Here is a 27,804-nt window from a genome sequence, read left to right as displayed (position 1 = left end):
ACAGACACAGTCAGATCTCCAGACTGTCAGTTCTCCATTCGCACATCAGGGCAGCCAAAGGAAGAGGAGAATAAAAAGCACATGCTGCATATTTTTGTACCAGTAATAAAACATTTACTAGAGCAAGCAGAAAGTAAATGCACAGCCAGCTGATAAAGAAAACATCACAATGTCACAAAACCCTGACAGCTTCTGGTACATCTTCCAGTGGAAACGAGCCAGCGGTGGGTGCTGACATGTCCCAACTGAAAAGTTCTTCCCTACCTTGTGGCAAAAAAAAGAAAAAAAAAAAAAAAAAAAAAAGAAAAAAAAAAGTTAAAAAATGGGAATACACACAATGAGTTAAAAATGGGCAAGTAAGATTTTACAGATTTACTACATGTGTCCAAAACAAGGCCAGATTTGAGCTGCTTCTTTTCATTAATTGTTTTATGAGTTCTCCCTAAAGGCTTCTGAGCAACAGATCCCTGAATTTCTGAATCTTCTTCCTTCAGCCACACTTCCTGGGGGGCTCCAGCCTCTGATTGTTGTGGTCTATCTACATTGTCTTCCCTTTTTTGTTTTTAATTTGAAGAAAGCACTCAACCCTCTCAGAACAGAGGGTGCATAGGCACAGCAGAGACACAGGTTTGCTATGCAGGCTTCCACCAGAATGAAGGATATTAGAAAACAGAAGGTTCTTCAAAAGAAAAAAAAAAATATCTGGGCAATGGGATTGGAATTAAAGTACTGACCACAAACAAGCCAGGGAGTCCAACCTACACTACAAGTGAATTTGTGGTTTGCTGGGATGGAGAAGGATCCCTGGAACAGCTCCACACACACCAAAATAAAAAACCAAAGAAAAAACCCCCAAAACAATGAAACCAACTTGCTCTGCCCCACCTTCAGCAAAGCAAATTGATACATTCTTAGCTGATGGGGGGAGAGGTAACCTGGAGACCAAATTATTTGGGGAGAATATGTGAAAAGGAGATGGAGGAAGAACTCACCATACTGACCAAACTGCTGCAAGATTAATGTCTAACAGGCAGGTCCTGAGCATCTCTAGGTGGACTGGACTGGTTTGTAAATGTGAACGCTGGTTAAGAAAAGACTAATTTATACTTCTATGGACAAGTTTCTTAATGTTCCAAGGATGTGGAACAGCTTCTTTTTGTCAAGAGGATCTGTTTCAATCCAGCAGAGTCACTCGAGCACTGAATGCTTCAAAGCAGAACCCAGGGAGCTTTATCAAAACGATTTCTTTCACTAAGTGTTGTGTGCACTTCGTTCGGGTGAATCTGTCCGCAGATGAACTTGCACGGGGGTTCTCATGGTTTCCTTCCCCTGCCCCAGCTGCTCAACAACCAGTTACCAACAACCCCAAGAAATCCTCTGGAAAACGACAACACTACCTGCAGAGATTCCAGGCTGTGAACCCCCAGCTTTTAACTGTCCCACCGGCTCTTCTTGCGTTTTGGGGGCTCTGGGACAGCAAAGCCATCTGTCTTGTCTCGGCTGTTGGCCTCCTTCCTGTTCTCTCCATTCCTGCTCTCGCTGTTCCTGCTGTCGCCGTTGTTGCGGTTGCCGCCGGGCAGGTCGGTGAAGTGCCGGCCCTCGCCGTGGCGATGGACGTCGCCGTGGCGGCCGTCACCGTGCCGGGAGGGGTCAGCGTGCCGGCCACCGCCTTCGCTGTGGCGCTGGCCCTCGTTGTAACGCTGGCCCTCATTGTAACGTTGGCCCTCGGTGAAACGCTGGCCCTCGTTAAAGCGCTGACCATCATTGAAGCGCTGGCCCTCGTTGAAGCGCTGGCCCTCGTTGAAGCGTTGGCCCTCGTTGAAACGCTGACCATCGTTGAAGCGTTGACTATCACTGAAACGCTGGCCCTCGTTAAAGCGCTGGCCCTCGTTAAAGCGCTGGCCCTCATTAAAGCGCTGACCATCACCGAAGCGTTGACCATCATTGAAGCGCTGACCCTCGTTAAAGCGTTGACCATCGTTGAAGCGCTGGCCCTCAGTGAAACGTGGGCCATCGTTGAAGCGTTGGCCATCATTGAAGCGCTGGCCCTCGTTGAAGCGGCCACCGCCGCCCTCCCCTCGGCCACCGCCGCCACCCTCCCCTCGGCCACCGCCGCCCTCCCCTCGGCCACCGCCGCCCTCCCCTCGGCCACCGCCGCCCTCCCCTCGGCCACCGCCGCCGCCCTCCCCGCGGCCGCCGCCGCTCTCAGGGCGCCGCGGGGCCTCGCCGTGCCGGCTGTTCCGGCTGTCGTTGTACCGTTCTCTGCCGCCGCCCTCGCGGCTGTTGGCGCTGGCGCTGTTGAAGGCCGGCGCTCCGGCGCTCGGGAAGGGGGGCACGCTGCTCAGGCTGCCCGTGCTGGTGAAGCCCGGCACGCCCTTGGCCGCCGCCGTGGCCGCGATGGGGCTCTCGGCATTGGCGGCGTTCTGCTGCGCTGAACTCGTCGGGACGGAGTTCAGGCTCCCGGCGCTGGTCCAGCCGCTGGCACCAGCGGAAGAGCTCCCAGTCTTTTGGTTATTTAAACTTGCAGCAACAAAGTGACTCTTGTACTGGGACTGCAGGAAAGGGAGAGACAAGAGAGAGCAGGTTTGGTTCTGTGCTGCCCCTCAGAACATGGAGTCATTGTGCGTTCACAAGCCCACCCTGGATTTTGGGGCAGCAGAACTCCTAGGAAAAGTTAGTCTTGGAGTGATTACATTCCTGCTGTGCTTATGGACACAGTTAGTAACAGACACCTCCTACCAGACAACACTAACAAGGGAATTCTTACATTGTGGGGTTAATTTTTACACTGAAGAGAAAGAGCTCCTGTTTCCCCTTTTGATTGCAATTACACTACTGCTGCAAAGAAACCTCCACAGAATCAAGCCCAGGTGCAAAATCCAGAAAGAAAAAAGAGCAAAGAGGCAGCAGAAAACAAAGTAAGTTTGGCAAATTTGTGCAAATGTGTTCAGTCCAGCCTGCACCTAATTCCACCACTTGGGACTGCCATGCTGAGTGTGCTGCAAGTGACACAGCCACAACCACCACCCTCAACTTCCCTGAAATAACAGGGCTGCTGCATTTTCAGGGGAGAAAAGGAGTCCAAGCAGGGAACCAACCTGGAAAGCTGCTTTCATTGCTGTCAGCCTGTCCCCCATGGCCCCTGTGGATGGCTTGTAGGCCTCATAGTTGCTCATCACACTGTTGTTGTTTCCACGGTCCTGTGCAAAAACACAAAGGGCAACTGCAGAGGTTTATCCCACACAGACACACTCAGTTCAACCACTGCTCACATCTATCCTCTCCCTGCACTCAGGAAATACATCCACTAAGGATGACAGACTTCTGGAGAGCCCTGAGCAGTGGAACAGTTTGCTCCATTTTTTTTTTCTGCCAAGAATCAGGTTGGAAATGGCTGGAAATTTTGAAGTAATTTATTAGCATTTATTTTACAGCAACAGTCTATTTTATGAGGAATCTCCAAACCTTCTGGATCACTCTAGCTCTAAAAAAAAGCAGCTCTTAACAAGAGAAGAACAGCACAGGAGACTTTCACTTGAGATATATGATCCTAACTCTGAAAGACACTGAGCTATGAGAACTTCTAAAGCAGACACTGTAATCCAGTAGCAAGATTTTTTAAATTAAAGATTAATCAATACTAAGTGAAAAAGTTCCAAGAATGTGTGAACCTCTTCAGCATCTCTACTTACAGCATTTTCTGAGCCCAGCCCAGGGCGTTCACGGTACCCTAAGCCACCACCACCAATATTCAGCTTCTTGCCCTTCCCTCCTTTGAAACGGGATTTCCGGAACCACGGGTTCTGTAAGAGAGGGACAAGTGCTTCTCAACACAGGGAATAAAAAGCTTCATAAATGCATGTAATGAGGCTGAGAAAAAAGGGATACTGAGCATTTCAAAAGAGAAATGTAAATACTGTTTTCCATTTAACCACACAGCTGCTGTAGGCAGTTGTGCCATGTGGGTCTGATGCTTTGAGTTACAAATGCTTTCCATGAAAGCTAATTTTACACCTTCAACTCTCCTTCAGGTTAAGGTTTTGGGGGTTTGCATTCTAATAAACCCAGGAATAAACAGTTTCCAATGCCATCACTTGGGAGCTCTGCTCTTGCTCATACTTTGGTTTCACTGACTTAGCCCAGTGCTTGGCTAAGGAGAAAGGAGGGTCTGTCAGCAAAACTTTCTGTTCCAAGCAGTGGCCAGAGAAATGTCAGCCCAACCAGACCTGCTGTTTCCAGGTGTTTAAATAATAGTTGGCTGCACCTCTTTTTATGCCTTACAGTCTCTCCAAATGTGAATAAGTCAGTTGGCTTCCTACATGCTCCTCTCAAGGCAGTCAGAGGAGCTTTGTCTCACTAATTCCATCCCTTCTGAAAATGCTGCCTTTGTCAGAAAATTTACTTTTGGCAGCTGCTGTCCAAGCTACTTGCTAATGTGTCCACAGGCCTGCTAATCCATCTCTGAATGTGGGAGTTGCCAAAAAGCCTGGGCTCTCTTGCAGCTATACAGGCAGCAAAAGACCAGAAAGTAAAGAGTTGATAAGTTCAGTGGCACAGACACAATTGCTGCAGCTACCTGTCATGCCTATATATAGCAAACCTGCCAGAGAGCATTGCCAAGCAGGTGGAATGATCAAGCAACAACCCTTTCACAGAGGGAATGTCCCTGTAATTGTTTTCTAGTTTAGCTTTCAACCAAGCTGCATCTCCCAGGTGCCTGCTATAAATCTGACTGTAACGAGACACTGGAATGCTCTGCTGGCATCAGCAGATTACAGCTCCTAATTTCCTAGGCAGTGCCTGGCCCCAAAATAGATCACCTACTGTGTTACAAAATCTTCATGGATTCTTTCAGAGGCCATTAAAACCACTAGGAAACCTACTTTAAACCAGGACAGATCCCCAAAAGGTCACTGCTAACACATGATGGAGCCAGCAACATGAGCTGGCTGATTTTGTGCTGAATCTGGAGCGAAACTCCCTCACCTCAAGTTTTGCTGGTTCATACCTGCATTGCCAAATCCAGCAGCTCTTTGGAGACGTGCTGGTTGGCACCCTCCAGGTTCCTGACGAGGTCACCAGCGAAGTTGCTGTCCTTGGGGGTCAGCAGGGTGTAGGCCACTCCCTTCTCCCCCGCGCGGCCGGTGCGGCCGATCCGGTGCGTGTGGGTGTCGATGTCCCGAGCCACGTCGTAGTTGATGACAGTCTTGATGGAAGGGATGTCCAACCCTCGAGCTGGAAGAAAGAGCAACGTGGTGGGAAGTGTCATTATCCCAATTAACTCAGAGCAATGCCTCTGGTACCAGGGTATCACCCTGCTCTGGTCCTGCAGGCAAAAGGAATGTCAGCTGATGAATGAACAGCAACCACTTCCTTAAGACACAGCTTTTCTTTCTGTATGTTAAAAAATGTCAGGCTGTAATTTAGGCATCATTAAGAGACTAAAAATAACCTCCCTTGCTAATGCCATGTACTGCACAGGCACAGAGTGAGACTCTTGGGGGTGTCTGTGCAGGGCCAGGAGTTGGGTTCCATGACCCCTGTGGGTCCCTTCCAGCTCAGGATATTCCATGGTTCTGAAAAGCACCCGGACCACAGTGTCCTGCAGGTGCAGAAGCCAACCTGGTTGCCTTCCCCTAAAACATGCTTGCCTTTGCTGATACCCACAGCTTGTCTGAGCTGCCTTCCAGAAGGTCACATACCTGCCACATCAGTAGCTACCAGGATGGGGATCCCCTTCTTCTTAAACTCCGAAATGACTTTATTCCTCTCACTCTGGTCCATGTCCCCATGGAGCAGCCCCAGGTTATGATCCTCCTGCTTGAGGTTATTGGCCAGTTCCTCTGCGTTGGCTTTCTTGGTGACGAAGAGGAGGACGCTCCCGGAGGACGTGAACTCCACGAGGCGCCGCGTCAGCCAGTTCCACTTGCTGGGCCCAGAGGGAAAAATCTCCACAATCTGAGTGACATCTTCATTTGCCTAAGGGCAGAAATGTCCTCAGAGTCAGGGAGGTGGGGGCAAGACACAGATTTCCCACACATTCTGCATCACAGTACAGTGCAGCTTACAGCACTACCTGCAAGTTTTCTCTTGCAGATTTAATTTTGACACATTTTAATATTACAAGGATGATGCTCCCATTATACAGGAATAGTTTAGATCAATGAATAGAGGCCCTGTGTCTGAGCTGTGAAAGCTGGTGCTTTTCTTAAGTAAAATCAAGGAAAATTTTTCCCAGAAAGAAGGCACTTCAGGAAGTTATTTCTTTTGTTATAAAGGGACCTGATGTAAAAACCAAAAAATACAGAGAACCGGTTGAAAGAAGGATGTTCTCAAGGCATCTTGTGAAATTTCTCAACAGTTTCAATATATTATTAGCAAAGTTTCTTCCCAGCAAGTTTATATCTGCCCACTTCATCAGCTTCCTACCAGATCCCAGCCTGCTGATAGTTCAGCTGTCACTGTCAAGCAAGTCCAGCATCAACATTCCCATGGAAACCACAGGACAGAGATTTTAACTTTCAAATTCTTAGCTGCAGAAGTTGCAATGGCTTTGTTTATGCTTTTGAGATAAAACTGAGAGATACAACCATTGATTCAGCCTAATAACAAAAATAAACCACCACGATGGAAAGGTCAACAAGATAAAAATAGAAACCCACTATTTCTAAAACTTTCTATTTTTGCTAAGCACAAATTATTTTAAACCAACTACAAATGATGATTCTTGCAGTTTAACTTAAATTTCAGAGAACAGAAACAGAACAATTCCTTGCTCTGAGTGTCTCAAGCATTATGGGATTACCTCTCCAATGTCTCCTTGCACAACCCGAATTGGGTCGATCAGAATGTCCCGAGCCAATTTCTCAATCTTCTTACGGAACGTGGCACTGAACAAGAGGGCTGGAAGAGAAACAGGCTTCAAATGCCTTGAAGTAGAAACTTCCTTTCAGAACTGTAAAAACACTGCACAGATGTTGTGAAGGAGGAGCTGGATTCCTGAGTGTCAGTGAACTGAAGCTGAGGTTTTATGGGTTCTAATGGAAATTACCGACCACTGTTAGAATACCACAAAATGGAAACACATTTCATAGCATCTGAAATATTGATAAAACAGGGCTCTGCTGTCAACTTTCTCTCATAGCACCTCAGAACATTGAATTTCAAGGCATATGAACATGAATTCAGCTAATCATCTTTGCTCTGAGTGCAGTTGGTGGAGGGATTACAGAGAGATGAGTTGAATGCCCACATGCCCTCCCAACAGCCCACGCTCAGAATAACACCAGTGGACTTTGGCACAAGTCTCCTGGCGTGGCTGTGTCCAGAACTGGAAATCCAAGCTCTGCTCCAGACTCACTGTATACTCACTCTGTCTGTCAGGACGTACGTGGCTTGCAATTGATCTGACCTGGTATTCTGCAGAGGAGAAGAAATGCTCTCATCAACCCTGTAAACTCATTGTTTAGAAATATTAAGTCAAACTGCAGTTTTGTTGCTTTATTTAACATATAATCACAGAAAGAATGAGTGCTTCTCACTCCCTATTTAATTTTATAGACCCCCCCTAAGCTGGGACTGGGCACCAGTGCTTTCCAAAACAGTGACTTTGGTTCAATACGTACCAAACCCCATATCAAACATTCTGTCAGCTTCATCAAACACGAGGTAAGTGACTCTCTGCAGGTTTGTAGCTTTCTTTTTCACATGATCAATCAAACGACCCTAGTAAGAAAAAACTCCAAGTTTTTAAAGCACCTTTAAAAACATGTTTATATATACAACCACCTAGCTCCTTTGCATCCTGACTTACCAGAGACTTACAGCAGAAAACATCTCAAGGCTTCAGTCTAGAATTGAGTGTCAATATTCACATCATAGGAACAGATTCTTACAACTTTTTTTCAGGCTGAACAGTGCAAAACTCAGGTTTTGGTGCCCACAGGTACTTACTGGTGTGCAGACCACGATCTCTGCCCCCTCCTGCAGGGCCTTGGCTTGCTCCCACATGCTCCCTCCTCCGTACACGGCCACGGAGCGCAGGTTGTAGGCCTTGCCAAAGCGCTTGCACTCGGAGTGGATCTGAGGGTGACACAGCACAGCTCACATCAGACACCTCTGAGACAACACACCTACCCTGGAAATGCAGCTTGGAGCCTGAAATGCACTCTTCAGCTACTAACTCAATGAATGATCCCCAACTCCTCAGGGGTGAATACTTCGACACATATGGATAATTTCCAGTAACTTAGAAACCTACTTAGGCATCCAGTAATAATTTAACCTGCAGGCTCTATCCTTCTGCACATACAATTTGTCACAATGCATACACAGCATTCTTATACCTAAAAATAATACAGGAGCACGGTGCAAAAATTTAAAATTTTAGGTTAGTCATGATTCTTCAAGAAAACAATGGGAAGAAAGAGCTGTGAGCTGGACCCAGGCTACTCACGCACAAAGCAGTTTTTTCAAATACTTTCCTGATGTTATCTGATCATTTCTGCCAAGAATTTTGCCTCCTTCTCCAAGCAGGCTGGCTGGTACATCCAGGAATGCTACACACCTACCTGCTGGCAGAGCTCCCTGGTCGGGCAGACGATCACTGCGATGGGACCATCCCCTGGCTCAAGCTCCTTCTGATCCATGATGTGGATCAGCATTGGCCAGATGAAAGCAGCTGTTTTCCCACTTCCAGTCTTGGCTATCCCAATCATGTCTCTGCCACTTAGTGCCACTGGAACACCCTAAAAACAAGGAGATTCTAAGCCCACATTATGACCAGTCTAGTACAGTACAGAACAGGAAAACTCAGGTAACAAGGAAAGCCCAACTCAAAAAACCCCTGAACTTTTCATACATTTCTCTATGCAAGAGACATCACTTGAATGTTCTTTGTTCACCAAAACAAACAATGAAAAAGGAATGTGGATATATTTACAGTGGTCATTCACCAAGGAAAAAAGTGGCCAAACTTCTTTTTAAAAAATACCAAAGTGATTTTTCTAGAAAAACGCACTCTGCAGGCAACTAGAATTGCTTTTGTCTCCTCCTCATGTGGATGAGGGAGCTCTGCATGTGTTATTTTCTTTCTCTTTACAAGTTTGAGAAGCAACAACACTCACCTGACATTGTATTGGAGTGGGTTGGGTATACTCAGATTTCCTAATCTGATGCATAAGTTGCTCATCAAACCCAAAATGAGCAAAACTACTGCCAGGCCTTGGAGGAGCAGCCCCGGAGACCTTGGAAAGAGAAAAAGATCTTTGTTCATGAACAGTGAGAGAAAAACAAAGAGCAATCTGTTAAAAAAAACCAAAAACCAACAACAAAAAATGGTCTCTCTGCCTCTGAAAAAGAATTATATTTTTTCAGTGGACATTAAATTTAACTGGGTACAAATTCCAGATGTGTTGTGTAAATAAGACTTTCAGGTATAGAAATTTAATTATCTGTCAATCACCATGAGCTACTAAACATTGTTTTTACCTCCTTGTGCTTAACTGGTGTTCTACCCCAAACAATTCCCTTCACAGAAGGTCACCCCACAAACATGTCAGAAATGGCAAAGAACTAAAACTGGAAATAGATGCAGGAATTAACTCCCAGCTTTGGAGGTCTTTAGTCCAAGTAGCATTCCTCACTGCCCACTTTCACAAATCCACAGGAGACCTCCAAGAAATCAACGTCACTGCAGGTGTCTGAGAGGATTGGATTCAAAAGCTGGAGCTCCCAGTGAAAATCTTCATTTAAACTAAGATAGTCCAAAGCTGAAAGGGAGTTCAAAGCTGCTGGGAGAGCAGTTTGTGCCCAGCTTACCCGGAGATTCAGCTTATGCCGTAACTCCACCACTTGCTGCGGGGTCAGGCTGGTGATCTCCTCATGCTCATCATAGAAATTTTTCTCAAATGGTGGGTATTCAATCTGCAATGCAATTAATTCATTACTCACTTAGTCCAGACGTAAGATTCTTTTTTTTTTTGGTAAAGTTCTTAATTGTCTGGGAGAACATTTGCTTAAATTAAGCCATTTCAAGGAAATTTATAAGAAAGCACTGAAATATTACAGAGGCCTCCTCAGCACCTGCTTTTCAAACAGAACAAAAGAGAACAGAAGTCCCTCCTACCTCTGAATGGTCAATAGGTGGAAGAGGATCAATGATTTTTTTGGACGGTGCAATGGGATTGCCATCACTGTCATACTCCAGGTTATCCTCCTCCTCCTCCTGCACCACACCAGCAGTGGGGTTCTCTGCCATGTAGCGAAAATACGCCTCCTGCAGCAAAACAGATCAGCAAACTCACACACAATAGGATGCAAAAGCACTTCTGCTTGGTGGTGTGATGTGATGTGTGTGCTAAGTGGCTGTTTGCTTCCACACCCACCACTGAGGAAAAAGGTAACTACTTCCACTAGAACTGATTCTTCTAATAATCACCAACAGACACATCCTGAAGGACAAGAAGTATAAATGAAGAAAACAACTCCAGTGTCAGCTACACCACAAAATGCTCCTAAAAGCCAAACTTCTCTTGTGTCTGTTTAACAACTCCTTCTACCAAGTCTTGTAATGTTTACCAATAGAAGAATCTATTATTTCCACAGGAACAAAGCACAAAACACTGTAGGTTTCTAACCAGAAAACACATCGTTACTAAGCATATGATATTGATTTTTAAAAAATGCTATGCCAAAGATAGTTTCTTTACTTTCCCCAACTAGACTTCAGGAAATGAAGAGACAGCTATTTTTCATTGAGAGAGTCAACAACAAATGTGAAAGAAAATATTTCAGGAGAGTCCTTCAAGACAAGCCTGAGTTAAGACACTGCCACCCTGTCACGTGCCATCCTCACAGCTCACAAAGATGTTTGTGTCTCTCAGATTCTCACTGGCACACCAGTGTGACACTTCCTCATAGAGAAAACACCAGTCTTGCTTGACTTGAAGCAAATATCTAAGATCAGATGTGCAAAGCAAGGCTCAATTACAAATATACATATATACTCATCTGGATTTTTCATTTTTCTGGCCAATTATTCCTCGGTCACAGAGCTATGCACACAATGCACTTGAACAGCAGCTGCCCCCAGGCATAAAGTCACCCCTGCTCCAACTCTGGCACAGCTACACCCACCACACTGGAAGCAGAGGCCCCCAAGGCCAGACAACCCTGCCAAGCTCTGCACTAATGCAAGTAACACAACTGTTAGTACCTACAACTCAGTAGGAAGGTACATTTTGAAATCAAGTATTTTCTACAGTGATAGTTATAAAGCTCAATGAGAACTGGAGCTCCTCTGAAAACAGGGATCAAAAAGCCTGATTCTTGCCCTGAACAGACCCCACATTTCACTGTGAGGACCCTCCACAGTCCAACAGCCTCTCCCTGGTGTCTGCTGGAGCTGAGTGTGCTAATTGCAAGGTGTAAGATCCTCAGGCACTGACAATCTGTACAGGAAACTGAAGTTCAAACTGACTGAAAGAAATCTTCAGTGAATGCAATTGCCTAATACTCTTCTTAAAACACCTGGAAGGGCAGAGAGCAGGGTAACCACTACAGCTTCCTGCTGAATTGTCCAGATACTGTGAATGACACTGGAATTTTGTTTGTCCCTAGGAGTTAGGTGTTTGGAGAGGGAAAGTTAAAAAATACAACACAACAAAAAAGAAGATAGAAAGACTGCATAGGAACTCACTTGGTCATCTTCCTCTTCAATGTCATCTCGAATACCCCTGGAAAAACAAGCGGAGAAAAAACTTCCCTGCAAGTGTTCCACAGACTCAGCTCAATAGTTTCATTTGATTAGTGCTGAGCTCCAGATTTCGTGGAAGACACAACACTATCAACAGGGCAACATTTATATTCCCAACCCATGGAGTTTTCATAGCTGGTGCCAACCATAGCAGTGACCCTGCAAAGACTTCTCTTTACTTCTAGTACTGAGACTGAAAGATTAGGATTCCATCTTCCCAGCAGAAGCCACATCAAAGATCATCCTGGTCTAAGCTCTTGATGCTACAGAAGTCCCATAACTGAAGAGGAATATGAGCCAGGAAGTGCAAATCCAGTTCAGAACTTCCCCAGGTGGTGATTTGGATCCGGTGTTCTGTGTCAGGACCATGTATAATCTGATCAACCCCAAGCAATGCAACTTCTACCAACATATCTGACATTTCTATCAAGAATCAACAGCATAATTATTTTCCTTAGTCAAAACAGATAAGCTGCACGAATTTAAACAGTTTTAAACTCCAAATGTAATCCCCGATCATCATGTGCCACCTAATCTATCAGCTTTAATGTCTAACACCTAGGCCAAGCTCAGAAGAGTCTCCAGCAGTCCAGGTACAGCAGCACTGACTTACTTTGCTCACAAAAATGCAATTTTAAGCTAAACCATTCTGATCTCTCCAAGGGTGTGGGAAGCAGAAAAACTATCCAGGCTGATCTGGAAAGTGGCAGGAGTACCACACGTTGCCCCAATTTCTGTGACCTAGAAAGGCTTCTGGCAGGGGATAACTCTCAGTATTGCTGCAGTTTGCCATGGGATGCTGCCATGGATTCTTCCCTGTTATCCCATTCTTACAGCACAAATCATTACCCACAGCACCTCATGCACAGGTTAATGATGTTTATTAGGTATATACTACACTGCCTAATGAACAACCATCATCAACAAAATGCACTGGAATTCTGTGAGCACCACACAAGACACAGGCAGGCATGGGAATGATAAAAGAGAACTTACTTAACATTCTTTTTTTCCTTGTCTTTATCTTCGAGTCTCTTCATGTCTCGAGCAGCTTGATCCTAGCAGGTCATAAAGTTGTCACATGTTAAAAAGACCAAGATGGTAAAACACGGAAGGGAAAAATGTTCTTGAATGATTAAACCATTATATCACAGAGACAACACTTCTTGAACTAATATTTGTCTTGTTCCATATCTGTTTATGCTAAATAAATTCTCCTACTAGTACCTTTGAATTTATATATTACTCTAAGCTTGTGACAGTGCCATTGAAAAAATAAATTGCCCATATTCCTCCTGAATCCAACTAATAACAGAACTGTAGCTAAAAATCAGCTCATCATAAATACAAACAATTTCTATTTAGGTAGTGAAAAACACAGAGAACCTTAGTTTGATATTCAGAAACAAGCAGAGCTCTATGTTGTATTGTTCTAACATCCTCAAAGCAGTTAAACAGTCAAATTACTGTAAGTCACATCCACTCCCTATCTAATCCATTTCTGAGGTCTAACTAACACCATCCTACATAAACCACAAAGTTAAGTGGCATTTTGACTGCAGCTGCCAAAGCCCTGAGTGACATTTGCTGCCCCTGACTGCACACAGGGACAGCCACAGCAATGAATAAACATTCCCCAAGCTGGCTCTTGCCTCCACTTCAGCCATGAATGCCTCCAGAGGATCATCATCGCTGTCAGAGTCTGCTGATTTGGAATGGAACTGCTGCCGAGTGGGGGAATTCTCTGCAGGAATGTAGGGCAATTCCACATTGCTGGAATCTTCCTCTTCATCCTCAAAGTACCTGAAAAAAAGTGAACAACAGCCCAGTCAGCACATGGTTTGCAGCACTGTGCTGTCTTTCATGGTTTCTGGTTGAGTCAAGGCACCCACATGGACAAGAGAAGATGCTGAGATTTATTTATTTACAATTATTCATGTTAAAAGTTCAAAGCAATGGCAAGGCAAAGAGATATCATAAAATTGAGTCTCTCTTCATCTTTCTTGTAGGCTCCCCTTAGGTACTGGAAGGCCACAATTAGGTCAGCCCCAAAATTCTCCAGGCTGAATAATCCCAACTTTCTCCGCCTTATTTATACATTTATGCAGCCAAGAGAAGGGTTAGTGAAGAACTGTGGAGACCAATATTTTCCTGTGCAAAAGACACCCAAATTTATACTATTTGGCTCCAACTCTGAGAAGACCACAGAGTGAATAAAATATGTTCTCAAGAGGGGAAAGCTGAAGGAGGAAAGCTCCTGCAGGCTACTGTAGCATCTCAGAGTCTTTTAAGTATATTATTCCATATTTATTTATATAAATGTCACAGATCCTCCCCCAACCTCAGAAACATAAAAACATTAAAATCTAGAGCTACATAAACACAAGAAGTGACTGCACTCACGCATTCTCCTCATCAAAATTGGCTCTCTTTGACCCAATTTTGTAGAAGGAAGGCAGCTGAGGAGGCCCCGATTTGGCAAATGCAGCCGAGGAGCCGGCGGTGCCAAAAGCACTGTGGGACTGCTGAGACAGCTTGGGCTCCTCTTTCTTGCCAGGTGTTATGGCAAAGCCACCAAACCCAAAGCCTCTCTTTGTACCAGGTCCACCCTTATTCCAATTCATGATGTCCCCGATGTACCTGTTAAAACAAGAAAAGACAAATTAATGCTCTTTCTGATTCAGGCAGTTACAGGTAATTGGCATGATTTTTCTTGTTTGCTGATCACTGCAATCATGACACAGGGACTTGTGGAACTCTGAGTGACAAGAGTTTAATCTGTTTCCCAAAAAGGATGGGGCTCTGGTCTTTTGCCAGTAGTATGAACATACCCACAATTCCAAAGAAGAATAAAAATGAAGTGGTTGTCTTCCAGAACAGGTCATGTCCTTCAAGGATTACTTGCACACATTTAAGATGTTACCTGTCCTGTTTGCAGTCTAAGACAAACAAACCCGAGGCCAGAACTTTGAACACCAGGAGGAACAAGAGATGAAAAAGCAGCTCAGTGCATATTTTGCATGCCCACACTGTCCCATCTGTAAGTGTTTCATGGCTTGTCAATACCTCACTCCTGCAAGCCAGCAACCTCCAGAGAAACGGGCCCAGAGCAGCACAAGGCCCCGTGTGAGCCCAGGCACATCTGTGCAAAAGCCAGCTCCCTTTGCCTCTCAAACCACCTTCAGCCATATATATCATCTCTAATGTATTTATATGCTCCCCCATCTCTGTTTTTCAAACAATATTTTAAACATTCCACATAACAGTGTCTGCCCAGAACTTGATTTTCTAAGATGATGACTGAACTGATATATTAATATATTTACAGTTTCCATTCTTGAGTCATTCAACTACCTGTATGGTCAAGCAAATCATACCTGTAAGACAGGAAAGAGAGCAAGACAGCCACTGCTTTCCAATGCATTATAACTGACTGTCCAAAGGCTACAAGTCTTTTTAAACAAATCCTCACACTGAGAATCTTCAATGAGATCAGAACTCACTGGCAAAAAAACAACTTCAAAACAATCCGAAGGTAAATAGTGCAGCTGGTCCCTGTGCTGAACATTTACCAACTTGGGGCTTGCTCAATAAATCTCGAGTCAAGACCAAAGCTCAGTAGTAGGTTTGGGGGGAAACTCTGCTGTTCAGCTCTCCATGGCAGCAGCTGGCCACGGAGTCTTGTTTTCCCTCTTGTCCTGACACCCTGTAGCTTTTACACCTGCGGATCCGTGGCACTGGGAGATCAAAAAGTACAATAGAGGGGTGAGAGGTGGAACCACATTTCTGCTGTCACAGCACAGTGGGAATGTTTGAAAACTATTAAGTTAAAATCTGATTGTAAGAATTCTCCCTCATTGTACTTATCCACCTTTTTCCCCCTTCCGCTAGCTCAAAAAATAAGGAGGACCACTTTTTTTTATTGCCATACAGCAGCAAAAGTACAAAACACGGTCAGTTCGCCCACTCGCCAGCAGCGAGCGAACACGGAGAGGTTCCCACAGGACGCAGAGAACGCAGGAAAACCCCGAGGGCTTCTCTGCCCTGTGGCCGCCGTTCCGCGGGAGGGAACTCGCGGGACACGGACCCCGCCTGCGGCGCCCGAGATCCGCGGGCACGGCCGCGATGCGCCCCGGCCGCTCCCGTTCCACGGGGGAAGGGCGGAGGGACCCCCGCCCGCCAGGACCGCCCTCCGCAGGGCACGGCAGGAACGGGGCCGGGGGCACAGAAGCCGCGGGCAGGCGCTGTCCCAGCACACCGGGCCCTGCTCGGGGCCCTTCCCGCCCGCGGAACCGCGGTGCGGGGCGGGCCCTTTGTGCGGGGCAGGCCCGGGCTGCCCGCGCCCGCTCCAGGCCGCGGCTAGGGCGGGTACCGCCCGCGAAAGGCCCCAGAGGCCGGCGAGGAAGGATCCGCCGCCGTGGCCGGCCCTGCCCCGCTCGCCTCCCTCAGCCCCCGGCACTCACCCGCAGCCGCCGCCGCCGCCACTTCCCCGGTTACCGGGGCGGGGGGTGGGGACGGACGCACCGACGTGCCCACGCACTGTGCGTGAGTGACGCGCGGCGGCCGCGCGTGCCCCGGCGCACGCGCACCGCCCGCCGGTGAAGCAGCGGGGAGTGAGGGCGGTGGGACCGGGCAAAGGCGGGAGCGGGACTCCGGGAGCGAAACCGAGAGACGGTAACGTCAGCGGCGAACTCGGGACCGCGCTGCTTTCCCGGTGGTTCTCGGGTGGGTCCCGCGCTGCAGAGCTGGGCTCGCCCCCCCCACCCCTCACGCGTGTGTACCCGCGCACCCCCGCACATGCGGCGGGGCCCGCAGTGCGCAGGCGCCCCGGTACGGCGGGCGCGGAGCGGAGCGGAGCGGAGGGCGGGGGCCGGGCCCGTGACTCAGGTAACGCTGCTCCGGCCTCCGCCGCCCCGCCGGACGGGACATCCCGCTCCCACCTCCCCAGGGCTGCCGGGCGGGGCCCGCTCCCTCCGGGGAGCTCGGTACCGGCAGGCTCCCCGGGAGGGGCAGCCTGCCGCCGAGGGCACCGGGCGTCCGCGGCCTGTGCTGCGCTCTACGGGGCGGGAGGGGCTGGCGGCGGGGCTGGGGGCGGCAGGTCGCTGATTTTATCTTGTTAACCTTGGCTCGTGTTCCGGGAAGGAGCTGGGAGCGTCCCTGGAGCGGCGGGATAACGAACACCTAGGGTGGTGTCCCCGCTGCGGGCGGGGGTCACGGTCAGGGCCCGACCTGCTGCGGACGGGCGCTTCTCCAAAATCTGCCACCGAGCTCGGCTCTAGGCTCGAGATCTACTGAGCAAGCCCGAGCTGGTGAATGTGCAGCACAGGCAGCAGCAGCAGCAGTGTTTGCCTTCGGGTTGTTGGAAGTAGTTTCTCTTGCCAGTGGGGTCTGGGCAGCCGGTGTGGAATTGGAGAATGAATCGGTTCCTCTGGCAAGGGAAAGCCAGTGGCTTGTGGGTCGTGGAGGGCCTGCCGAGGATGTTCTGCTTCCTGGAATTGGAACTTGGAAGCCATTCTGACAGATTTCTGACCTAAGGGGGTGCTCCAGCTTCACCCACCTCTGGTTCAACTGTATTCTTCAAATTGGCTGCAGATGCTTATTTTGCATTAAGCTATTTGAATTGTCGGGTCTTCTGAAGGGGGATGTGCTCAAATAGTCTTGGAGTTCTTAATGTGAAATGTTAGAGATTGGTCGAGCAGGTGGCTCTGTTGTCCTGTCATTTTCAACAGCGTGTAAATTCTGTCCTATTGAAATAATATTTTGGGGTTTTTTTTCCTGCTTAAATTCACATAAAATTGTGACGTTCCCTCACAATGTTCCAAATTCCTGGGCCTTGCTGAACTTTCCATCCTGATTAAGGTTCTGTGACCATGTTCTGTGCGGGTTTTTGTTGGAGTGAGGAGTGTTTGACAAAGGTGTTTATTTCAGTCGTCCTTGTCATTCATAACAGGGTTCCCTGCACAAGGCACTCAGAGGAATGCTGGTCAAATTTAGAAACAAATTATTTCTATTCTAAGTTTGTGAGAGAACACTCTGATTAACATTCAGGTTCCCACTCGGATCTGGTTGCGGGAGGGAGTAAAATGAGCCTGACAGCAGAGCCTGATGCAGCTGATCCTCTGTGCTTGGTTGTGAAGTGCAGCTGAGGGGTTGTTGCTGCCTTTTTTGGACCTTGGAGAAGGTGCTCCAACCTGAAGGGGAGGTTGGGACTGTTTGGAACTCAAGCAGAGAGACAGGAAGCTGAGGGCAAAACAAAGGGAACTGAAAACTCTGCAGGGTTCTGGCCGATGTGGGGAGAGCTCTGGGCTCCTGAGCCCCAGTTTACTCCTTTGTTCTGGGAAGCAATATCTGCCCTCTTCCTTTTTTTTTTTTGGCACAACTTCCAGCAAAAGGTCTTTGTCTCTATGCAGAAATCATGATGGGACACTGTGGGAACTTAGTTTTGAGTGTGCAGCCTAGAAAATCATAGACGAGCACTTTTGGACTAGCAGAGGCTGTCAGAGCATTGCTGTTAAATGAATCAAGTGCATTTTAAGATTTACTGCTGCTGTTACACATTCAATGCTCTGACTGTGCCTAATTGCTAATTAATAACAACTGTAGACACAGAATGTGGTCTTGGAAGTGAGCTGGCAGAGCTGGCTGGGAGATGCTATTGGAGAGTCAGTTTTGTAGCAGAACATCCCTGCTTTCCATCTCAGCTCATTTGAACAGCGTGGCCAGATGTGAATTTGCTGCTGCCACAAGGAACAGAGTGCAGAACCTCTCCTTCAGAGTTATTTTGTTCTTGTACCAGTAGTCTTCTTTATAGAGAAGATGGCAAGATGAGGCAGGGGTTTATTTCTCTCTCTGGTCTGACTCGTAGTGTTTTCAAATTGTGCACTCTGGGTTGGGGGTTACTGGAGGTGTGATGTAACAGAATTGATGAGGACTTTTTGCAATGATTGATTTAATTTTTTTTTTCCAGTGAAAATGAAGAATTTATATATTTTTATCGCTGTCCTGTTCATCCCATGGAGCTTTTCTTTGGCAAAGTATGATGAATTTGAGGATGGAGATGACATTATGGAATATGATGATAATGACTTTGCTGAATTTGAAGATGTGAGTGAAGATACAGTCACAGAGTCTCCTCAGAGGATCATCACTACAGAAGATGATGAAGAAGAAGCCACTGTAGAGCTTGAAGGTCAGGATGAAAATCAGGAAGACTTTGATGATGCAGACACACAGGTAAGTCCTTGCCTCCTTCCTCAATGTGTTTCCTAATAGTGTCTCTGCACCTTTCTTTCTCTTTTTGGATTTTACTTGCTGGGCTTTGGATTTTCATGCTGTTTGTGATTTCATCTTTTAGGAAGGTGACACCGAGAGTGAGCCATATGATGATGAGGAGTTTGAAGGGTATGAAGAGAAACCAGATGCATCTCATAGCAAAAATAAAGACCCCATAACAATAGTTAATGTAGGTATAACTGTTGATCCAGTGTCTATTTGGAGTTTCATCACTTATTTTCTTAAGACAGTATGCCAGGAATGTCACTGGGGTACTAAACAATGAACATAATGTGTTTTTTTAGCTTCTCTGTGGCTTAAGTGTCAAATTAGAACTTGTCAGCTCGGTTGGTTTTTGAAGCCAATCTCTCTGCCCACCCTGCATCACCTTTTTGCCTCCCAAAATAATCTTTCACAGAATAATCAGGTGCTCAAGGTCTGCCTTGTCATTACCCCTAAGATCTCTTTTTAGGTATTATAGCTGCCCTTGGCAGTGAAAATTAACATTTGGGTACTTTTATGACTCAAGGGTGGTCACAGAATGCTAATTACCCTCTGAAGTGGCAAGGTCAGCAAGGCTTCCCTACTGCCCCATGCAGTCTGTGGCTCTTGCTGGCATCCTGAGAATGTTCCTGGGCATTGGGTGTTTGGATTTACAAAGAAGTTGCATGATGATCAGATAATGCTGTGATGGGCAGGGTATCAAGCTCAGATGCTCAGTGGATTGAAGTGCTGGACTGTTTACTCTGAGGGATGTGTGCTAGCCCAGGCTCACTTGGAAGTGAGTACTTTTTTTCTGTTAAGTAGGTGTTTTGGAAATGCTGCTATCAGTTGTTTCCTGTATGATTACTGTGCCCCAGTAAGCCAAGTGCTTTATGTAGGCTTAGCTCTCTCCTGTTGCCTTTGTGGAGCTTATTGCTGTATTGGGGATGGAACTTCTCCACTACCCTGTATTTCCCAAATTTTTGTGTGTACAAAATCCACGTGTTCAATATGTAAATCACAGCTTCTGTTCCCTTACACAGGTCCCTGCTCACCTTCAGAACAGCTGGGAGAGTTATTACATGGAGATCCTGATGGTGACAGGTCTCCTGGCTTACATCATGAACTACATCATTGGGAAGAACAAAAACAACCGCCTGGCTCATGCTTGGTTCAACACTCACAGGGAGCTGCTAGAAAGTAACTTTGCTCTTGTTGGTGAGTTCCATAATGACAAGGATCTGGTTTTAGTATCTGAATAAAGCTGGGTTTAGTCTGGCATTTAGGCTGTAGAGAATCCTTCTCTGTACTGTGGTATTGTGAGCTGTAAGCCTTCTGTTGAACTATGGTGTCTCAGTTTGTGAGTTTAGATTGAGGTTCTTTCACTGTGGTTTTCCTCAGGGGATGATGGCACTAATAAAGAAGCTACAAGCACTGGGAAACTAAATCAAGAAAATGAACACATATATAACTTGTGGTGCTCTGGAAGGGTGTGCTGTGAAGGAATGCTCATCCAGTTAAAGGTAAGAATGAGGGAGTTTGTGGTGCTGTTTACGTGTCACCAGTTGTCAGGTTCTAGAGGCTTTTCCATTCCTGTGTGGGCAACATGGAATCCCATAGTGTGGCCTTTGTGCTCACACTCAGACACAGAGTTCTGAGTACACACACATGAGGAAAAACTGGTCATCTGAAGGTCTGTACAGACCTGTATTCTGCCCCTTAAAGCTGGCACCAAAGAGCAAGTGCTTGCAGGAAGAGTATAAAAACCAGAGGTGTAGGGTGAACAGAGGTCACTGTAGGCTGAAGAGCCCATTTGCCACTTAGAGGGATAAATGGGCCAGCAGGAATCCCAAGGAAGAACAGCAAAGACAAATACGAAGCCCTGGACCTGGGCTGGAACAGTCCCACAGTTCATGTTCTGACCTGAGGGAACAAAACCCTGAGAAACTCCTGCAGTGCAGAAAGTGGGCCTGCTTTTGAGCTGTATTGGTCACATGGGGAAAACTCAGGTTAGATCTTAGGAAGGAGTTTTTTAGTGTTGTCTGTTGAGCTGTTTTCTGTGTTTACCACCTTGTGTTTTTAGTTTCTCAAGAGGCAGGACCTGCTGAATGTCCTGGCACGCATGATGAGGCCGGCGTCAGACCAAGTGGTGCGTACTCAGCCCTTCAGATTAGCTCTGATAAACTGTTGCATTCCTTCAGTTCTGCTCTGCTGCTTTTGATTGTTCCAGGTGATTTTTGTAGTATTCCCTATCTTCCAGTTCAGTAACTATTGAAACAACCTCAAAGAATTGTTTGTATTTCTTTCCTGCCTGTGAAATGCAAACTGCTGATGACTGGAAGTTGGTTTATCTGTGGATTTTATCATTCAAGTGGTTTTGTGAGTCTGTCATGATTCAAGAGGTCATATTGATAAAAAGTCAGATTTTACAGTCTGAAATACTTAGTGATTGTTCATCTGTCTGTTCACTCTGCCTGAATAGGACTGGTAAACCTATATGTTCGTCTGGATGTTATATTCTTAATGTTACCTTTTGCCTTCCAACTTGCTCTTAGAGAGCATAAGTGCCAAGAGAGGTTACATTTGGAAGGACAGTGACTGTGTGCACTGTGAATACTCTTCCCATACATCTGTAATTGTATTTATTACATCAAAATATTTAATTGCAAATTATTTTTACAACTCTGCTGTTCTAGTCACTGTCATTACAGCATGATACTGATTGGTGTGCTCAGTCTAATTAAAAAGCTTTAAGACATACTGAAAAGCTTTGAATCATCCACCTTTTTCTTAGCTGTGTCTGTCCTTGCATAGTCCTTGTTCTTAGGAATCAAAGTATCAGGCAGACATTGAAATCTGACCAGGGCTAATAACATTCTGTTTCACAGCAAATAAAAGTGACAATGAATGATGAAGATATGGACACGTATGTGTTTGCTGTTGGAACCAGAAAAGCACTGGTGAGACTTCAGAAAGAGATGCAGGACCTGGTATGTACATGCACGTCGATAAATTATAGCATATAAGAATCTAATCTGCATATTAATTGTTTTCTTGAGAACAGCTGAAAACCTGTGACTGACCTGGTGGAATTTGTGTGGAAAAGATATTTCCATTTACAGATCAAAGTCTAATGGAATCAACCATCAGAAATGCTCCCTCCATCACACCTGCAGGGAAAGAGGCAGTGGGAAGCAGCTTACACCTTTCTCTTGGGGTGTAGTTGGTTTAAGAGAGGCTGCAGATTTTTGTCAGCAAACATGAGTGTCACTTCACCTCATTTCATTTGCACAAAAGATATCTTCAAGGATTGAAAAGTAAACCTAATTAGTGATATGTGATGTGGAAAATTTAGGTTTAAGTCATCAGTTTTTACATGATCTGAAATTAAAATTTTCCATATGTTCAAGCCATGAAAAGAATTGTAGAGCTTGCAAAGAATCCAGTGACAACAAGTAATGTTAAAAAAATCTTTTCTCTCAAGTAATAGCATGATGTGTGGTTGGTAGGATGCCAGTTTTTGTTCTGTTACCAAACAATGTAAGCAAAATGCCTTAATCCACTTTGAACACTCCAGTATGTATGTATTAGAATTGTTTTATCTTCTTCCTTAAAATGCTAACTTCTGAAGGAAAATACTAGCTTAAAGACTGTTGATGCTGTGTGCTTTACTTTGTTTGAAATGTCCCCAGCCAGGATGAGTGAGTGAGTGTATTTTTTATTGTTTCTTTTCAGGTACTTTTAGAGGTCCCTCTGTTCCAGAACAGTTCAGTCTGATAAGATACTTATAGGCCTGTGTTTATTTTTCTTTTGCATTGTTCTCTTTGAAACAGAGTGAGTTCTGCAGTGATAAACCTAAGTCTGGTGCAAAATATGGGCTTCCAGATTCGCTGGCCATCTTGTCAGAGATGGGAGAGGTCACAGAGGGAATGATGGACGCTAAGGTAAACTCGAATGAATTAATGCAAATACTCCTTGGTAATCCTGGCATTTACAACTTGTATGTTCTAAAGAAGTTAAAAGGGGAAAATTCATGTATTTATCAGTTTCACTGTGGCAAGCTGGGCACAGCAATTTCCTGAGTGATACACAGAATGGTTTTGGTTGGAAGGGACCTTAAAAATCATCCGGTCCTACCCCCCTGCCATGGGCAGGGAACTGGCAAACCCCTATGGAGTGGGTAGGCTGCAGCTGGATTGGTGTTGGGAAGAACTAACCCCCATTTCTCTTTCAGATGATCCATTTCCTCACACACTACGCTGACAAGATTGACTCTGTCCAATTCTCGGACCAGTTCTCCGGTCCAAAACTTATGCAAGAGTACGTATAAAGGCTGATTGTCACTGAGCCTCAGCAGCACACAGGCAGCAGCTCTGCTTTTCCCCGAGCCTCCTAGTCCAGAGGTGCTGTCAGGGGCTGCTTCAGAATTGCCAAGTGGTGGGTGATGTGTCTTACCTGAATGACCATGTAGGTTTTTGCACAGGCCTGTGGATTATGCTCACAGGCATATAAATAAATGAACATATTTTGATATAAATATAGGACAGCTTATGTGTATACCTTGTACTACAGTTGTTGAGGATCTGTGAAATGTAGGCCTGAGATTTTCACATTAGAATAATGTGGGATTTGGGGATTTAAGTGAATACTTAAACTCTTGAGAAAATATTTTGTTCTCCTAAAATATTTAGAGATCTTTAAAACAACAAGGTTTAAACAACAAGGGGGTGTGTGAAGCTGAATGTAATTCAAAATATACAGGCCTTCTTAGTGCTTGCATGCCCTCTTGACATTTAGAGGGGCTGGTGCTGTATGTTTTCACACGTCTTTTCTCTTCAGGTTTTTGGGTAAAACACTTCTGGAATCTGATTAGTTTGAAACTTAACTTTGGGTTATAGCCAGGCTTTTAATGTTTATTTTATTCAAGTACTCTCCAAGTGTCTTTTGATTCTTGATGGTTTTTCAGATCAATGGTAGTTACTTTGTATTTTGCTTCACTTTTTTCAAACACTTGTTTCTTTCCTCCAGGGAGGGCCAACTTACAAAACTGCCCGAAACTAAAAAGACACTTTTGTTTACATTTAATGGTAAGGGCTCTGTTGTCTGTGTGTGTCTGGGGGAGTGTGTGGCTAAATTTGGGTAAGTCACACGCTCACAATCTGTCACCTGTGGAAGATAATATGTGATGAGTGATTTCAGTGCATTTAGCAGGATCATGGTTGATAAACAGAAGGTAGCAATACACTGGGGACTGAGCACCTCATTGTCATGATAACAGGACACTCAGTCTTGCTGTTATTGACCTCAGCTCACACTCCTCTCTCTCAGGGTGGTTTGTTTTTAAACCACAAGCCTTGCAGTTTGAACTTGCACAGGTTCAGTTGGTTTACCCTGGTTTGAAATAAAAGTGGCCTGTTGAGAGAATTCTAGAAAAGAATAGATCTTCAAATCTCTTCAGAATTGAAGCCTATAGCTCTAATGAAGCTTCCTAAAGAGCAGGATAAGAGCATCTTTATTTCATGAACAGTGTGAGCCATAAGGGAAGAGCATCACAGCAAGCAGATGAGTACTGCCAGTCTGTGTGAATGAACAAGGAACTCTTTATTTCAGTGCCTGGTTCAGGCAACACTTCCCCAAAGGACATGGAGTCTTTGCTGCCTCTAATGAGCATGGTTATCTACTCCATTGACAAAGCAAAGAAGTTCAGGCTGAACAGAGAAGTAAGTAGTGCCTGGTTTTGTGTCTTCTGACATTGTGTGAAATTGGAACCGTTACCACTGGGCCCTTATGGATCCGCTGGATCCTTCTGTTTCTGTATGACTGGTAGAGAGATCCTGCATCCTGCTTGTGGGGAAATCAGTACAAACTGTGTTTGCTTTTCTCTGTGCAAAGGGTAAACAAAAAGCTGACAAGAACAGGGCTCGGGTGGAAGAGAACTTCCTCAAGCTGACTCACGTGCAGAGACAGGAGGCAGCCCAGTCCCGCCGGGAGGAGAAGAAACGGGCGGAGAAGGAGCGAATCATGAACGAAGAGGATCCCGAGAAGCAGCGGCGGCTGGAGGTGAGGGCACGTTCACCTTGGTCCAGGCTGCTGGCACATCCCTCCTGGGAGATCTCCAGGGCTGCCTGGAGGGCTGGTAGCGGTGGCAATTTTGATTTCTCTTTGCTGCTCCTTTCTGAAACGCACGAAGGCTCCCGGTGAGCTGTGAACCCGGTGCTGGAGGGCTTTGTTGTTTGGTTCTGAAAGGATCTGCTTGGTCCTTGAAGAGATCACCTGTGTTGATTCAGATCCCTGTCCTTGCCTACAGGAAGCTGCTCTGCGGCGTGAGCAGAAGAAGCTTGAGAAGAAGCAGATGAAGATGAAGCAAATCAAAGTGAAAGCCATGTGACTGTGCTGTGAGAAGTGTCTCAGTGCCACCTGTGGAACTGTAATTCACAGGGTACAAAGACCTACGTAACTCCATCATCCTCTGATTCCTTGAACACTAGCAACCATTAAGAGAAAAGTTCTTGCATTGGTGTTACTTATTTAAGTATTACAGCAAAATGTGTGGAGAGCTTTGTCTCAGCAGTTCTGTTCCAGGTGGTACAAAGTTTTGCTACTTGTCTGTTAAAAAAAAAAATTGCAATATTCTTGAATGCTTTTTGTCATTTGTTCTTTAAAAACAGAAGATTGTAAACCTGTCCACGTGTGCTGGTAACATATTCATGCTTTGGTTTTAAACTTTGGTTTTAGTTATTGTGAGGGAAAGGGGAAAAGGGGAAAAACTTAGGGGGAGGCAAACTGCACAATAAACATTTACTGTGTGCATTTATTTGCATCAAGGCACAACTCTTAGAGCCTTCCATACACAGTATGGATTCTTCAGGGATTTAAGCCCAGTAGAATAGAAGTCCTAATAGAAGTAGAAGATTTTTTTATCTTCATTTTTTTAAAAAAAAACAAAGGCCTGAAGCAGTATTAGGTCACCTGTGGGCATGGTTGGCTTGTGTGTAAAACATAGAGATGGTTAGAACCAAGGGACTGGAATCCATGGACAGTTTCCTACTTGTGTGTTTGGAATCTGTGATGTCAGCACGGTGTTCCTTCAGGAGTGAGTGCATGGTGAGTTAGCAGTTCAGCCAGCTTTCCTTCAGTATTTTTAAAAGTTCAAGTTTGCCTCAACCCCTTCTCTCCTGATCTCAGCAGCTGCTGCCCAGCTCACTTCAGCCAGGAGCCAGATCTAGTGGAGTACCTGCAATTCCTGATCTCCCCAAGCCAGTGAAACGTTTCAGAGGATATTGGTCCTCTTCATCTGGTCAGTGATCTCTTCAGGGTTTTGAATCTAAATGGGAAGAATGAAGTGAATGCCCTGTGCAAGCACTTCGCTGGGAGAGCTCTGCATTTTATAAATGCTTCCTGTCCAGAAGGCATTTTATTGTTGCTTGTAACAGACTTTTAACAGTTTTGTGGGGAAACAATGTCCTACATTTTTTTGTTCAATACTTCATGGAAACTTGGTTCTGAGGCAATAAGAATTAGCTGCTGTTGAAACAGCAATTGCTTAAACTCCTTGTTCCAGCATGGGATACTTCACCCTGATTGAAATGCAAATGTGTGTAACCTGATACATGCAAATACATTAATTTTATAATGGTTGGTAAAATTATTTAAAACCAAAACTAATGTAGATTATGTGAAATTTTAGCACTATTTAGCTTTAAAGATTAATATGTTATTGTTTCACAGAGTTCTTTGAAAGGAAATACTAGTTTGTGCTCTTTTGAGTAAGTGGACAGCTTTCCTGAAGTCCCATCCAGTTGTGGGCCATGGCAGCTAATTTTGTATTACAAACATTCAAATGAACAATCTAATGAAGAGTAAAATATAATTGAAACACTCCTGCTTTACTTGGCTTGTCTCAGTGTTCCTTTCATTTGGTAGACTCTGAAAGCCTCCTTTGTGCTGGTGAGTTTTGGTGTGGGCTGTAAGCAGCAGGAGGAGCTGGTTCCTGCTGGGGAGGGCTGCAGGAGCTGTGTCCCCCTTGGGCCCCCATGGAGGATTTGCCCCTGGGGTTTGTATGGCAGGTGGGCACAGCAGGGTCCCTGCTGGGGCACTCTCTGAGGGACCCACAGGGTCACAGGATTGATTAGTTTGGAGAAGACCTCCCAGATGGTCCAACCTAGGCCTGATCCCCACCTTGTCACCCAGCCCCAGAGCACTGAGTGCCACGAGTTGTTCCTTGGACACCTCCAGGAATGGGGACTCCACCAGCTCCCTGGGCAACTCGTTCCAATGTTTAAGAACCCATTCTGTGAAGAAATTCCTCCTGATGTCCACCCTGAGCCTCCCCTGGCCCAGCCTGAGGCCATTCCCTCTCCTGTCCCTGTTCCCTGGAGCAGAGCCCAACCCCCCCGGCTGTCCCCTACTGGCAGGAGTTGTGCAGAGCCACAAGGGCCCGCCTTAAGCCTCCTTTTCTCCAGGCTGAGCCCCTTTCCAGCTCCCTCAGCCCCTCCTGGGGCTCCAGAGCCTTTCCAGCTCCGTTCCCTTCCCTGGACACTCTCCAGCCCCTCAGTATCCTTTTAAAGTGAGGGGACGAGAACTGGACCCAGCACTTGAGGTGTGGCCCCACCAGTGCCTGGCACAGGGGGTGAATCCTTGCTGACCACACGTTTTGACAAGCCAGGTGCCATTGGCTTTACTGCCCACATGGGCTCACGTTCAGCCTGTCAGCCATCACCCCCAGCTCTTTCCCAGTGGCTCTCTCTCCTGCCCGCACTGCTGCGCGCCTGCATGTGGCCAAGGTTCAGGACCCG

The 27,804-nt window shown here is 46.0% G+C and overlaps 2 protein-coding genes across 6 annotated transcripts; one reads left to right on the top strand and one right to left on the bottom strand.

Annotated features, from left to right (window-relative positions):
• Nucleotides 1–91: 91 nt before the first annotated feature.
• On the bottom strand, nt 92–16,351 carry DDX42 (DEAD-box helicase 42). Of its 3 annotated transcripts, XR_009489640.1 has the most exons (19): nt 16,219–16,351; nt 14,159–14,395; nt 13,408–13,558; nt 12,752–12,813; nt 11,699–11,735; nt 10,127–10,276; nt 9,820–9,924; nt 9,126–9,245; nt 8,571–8,747; nt 7,954–8,082; nt 7,626–7,725; nt 7,372–7,419; nt 6,806–6,903; nt 5,703–5,979; nt 5,009–5,235; nt 3,693–3,803; nt 3,099–3,200; nt 993–2,552; nt 92–264 (listed from the first exon to the last, which is right to left on the bottom strand). XR_009489640.1 is itself a non-coding variant. In XM_059869547.1 (18 exons), the coding sequence occupies exons 2-18, from the start codon at nt 14,377–14,379 to the stop codon at nt 1,431–1,433; spliced, it is 3,237 nt and encodes a 1,078-aa protein (XP_059725530.1). In that variant the 5' UTR covers nt 14,380–14,395; nt 16,219–16,351; the 3' UTR covers nt 92–1,430. The 3 variants fall into 3 exon arrangements, 2 of the variants coding, with proteins under 2 accessions (XP_059725530.1, XP_059725531.1); XM_059869547.1 differs by having other exon boundaries at nt 92–2,552; XM_059869548.1 differs by lacking the exons at nt 11,699–11,735; nt 14,159–14,395; nt 16,219–16,351 and having other exon boundaries at nt 92–2,552; nt 13,408–13,481.
• On the top strand, nt 16,309–26,898 carry CCDC47 (coiled-coil domain containing 47). Of its 3 annotated transcripts, none has more exons than XM_059869549.1 (13): nt 16,309–16,429; nt 18,723–18,988; nt 19,110–19,217; nt 20,053–20,227; nt 20,411–20,532; nt 21,093–21,158; nt 21,898–21,999; nt 22,843–22,953; nt 23,244–23,329; nt 24,038–24,096; nt 24,620–24,729; nt 24,902–25,069; nt 25,317–26,898. In XM_059869549.1, exons 2-13 carry the CDS (start codon nt 18,728–18,730, stop codon nt 25,395–25,397), a joined length of 1,449 nt encoding a protein of 482 aa, XP_059725532.1. In that variant the 5' UTR covers nt 16,309–16,429; nt 18,723–18,727; the 3' UTR covers nt 25,398–26,898. The 3 variants fall into 3 exon arrangements, with proteins under 3 accessions (XP_059725532.1, XP_059725534.1, XP_059725533.1); XM_059869551.1 differs by having other exon boundaries at nt 16,346–16,480; XM_059869550.1 differs by lacking the exon at nt 16,309–16,429 and adding an exon at nt 16,525–16,642.
• The last annotated feature ends 906 nt before the right edge of the window (nt 26,899–27,804 follow it).

The sequence above is a fragment of the Haemorhous mexicanus genome, chromosome 28 (assembly GCF_027477595.1).
Source record: "Haemorhous mexicanus isolate bHaeMex1 chromosome 28, bHaeMex1.pri, whole genome shotgun sequence".
In the NCBI taxonomy this organism is placed as follows: domain Eukaryota; kingdom Metazoa; phylum Chordata; class Aves; order Passeriformes; family Fringillidae; genus Haemorhous; species Haemorhous mexicanus.
The sequence above is the reverse complement of the archived record's forward strand: the minus strand, read 5'-3'. Positions and strand labels throughout refer to the sequence as shown.

Bases quoted from the DNA above. Each gene is read 5' to 3' on its own strand.
- DDX42 (XM_059869547.1), bottom strand. From the start codon at position 14,379: ATGAATTGGAATAAGGGTGGACCTGGTACAAAGAGAGGCTTTGGGTTT. The intron at 9,246-9,819 runs GTAAGCTGGGCA...TCTCTTTCCAAG, and splicing joins GGCATAAGCTGAATCTCCGG to GTCTCCGGGGCTGCTCCTCC. The intron at 7,420-7,625 runs GTACGTATTGAA...TCTCCTCTGCAG, and splicing joins AATGTTTGATATGGGGTTTG to AATACCAGGTCAGATCAATT.
- CCDC47 (XM_059869549.1), top strand. From the start codon at position 18,728: ATGAAGAATTTATATATTTTTATCGCTGTCCTGTTCATCCCATGGAGC. The intron at 20,228-20,410 runs GTGAGTTCCATA...GGTTTTCCTCAG, and splicing joins AAGTAACTTTGCTCTTGTTG to GGGATGATGGCACTAATAAA. The intron at 24,730-24,901 runs GTAAGTAGTGCC...CTCTGTGCAAAG, and splicing joins AGTTCAGGCTGAACAGAGAA to GGTAAACAAAAAGCTGACAA.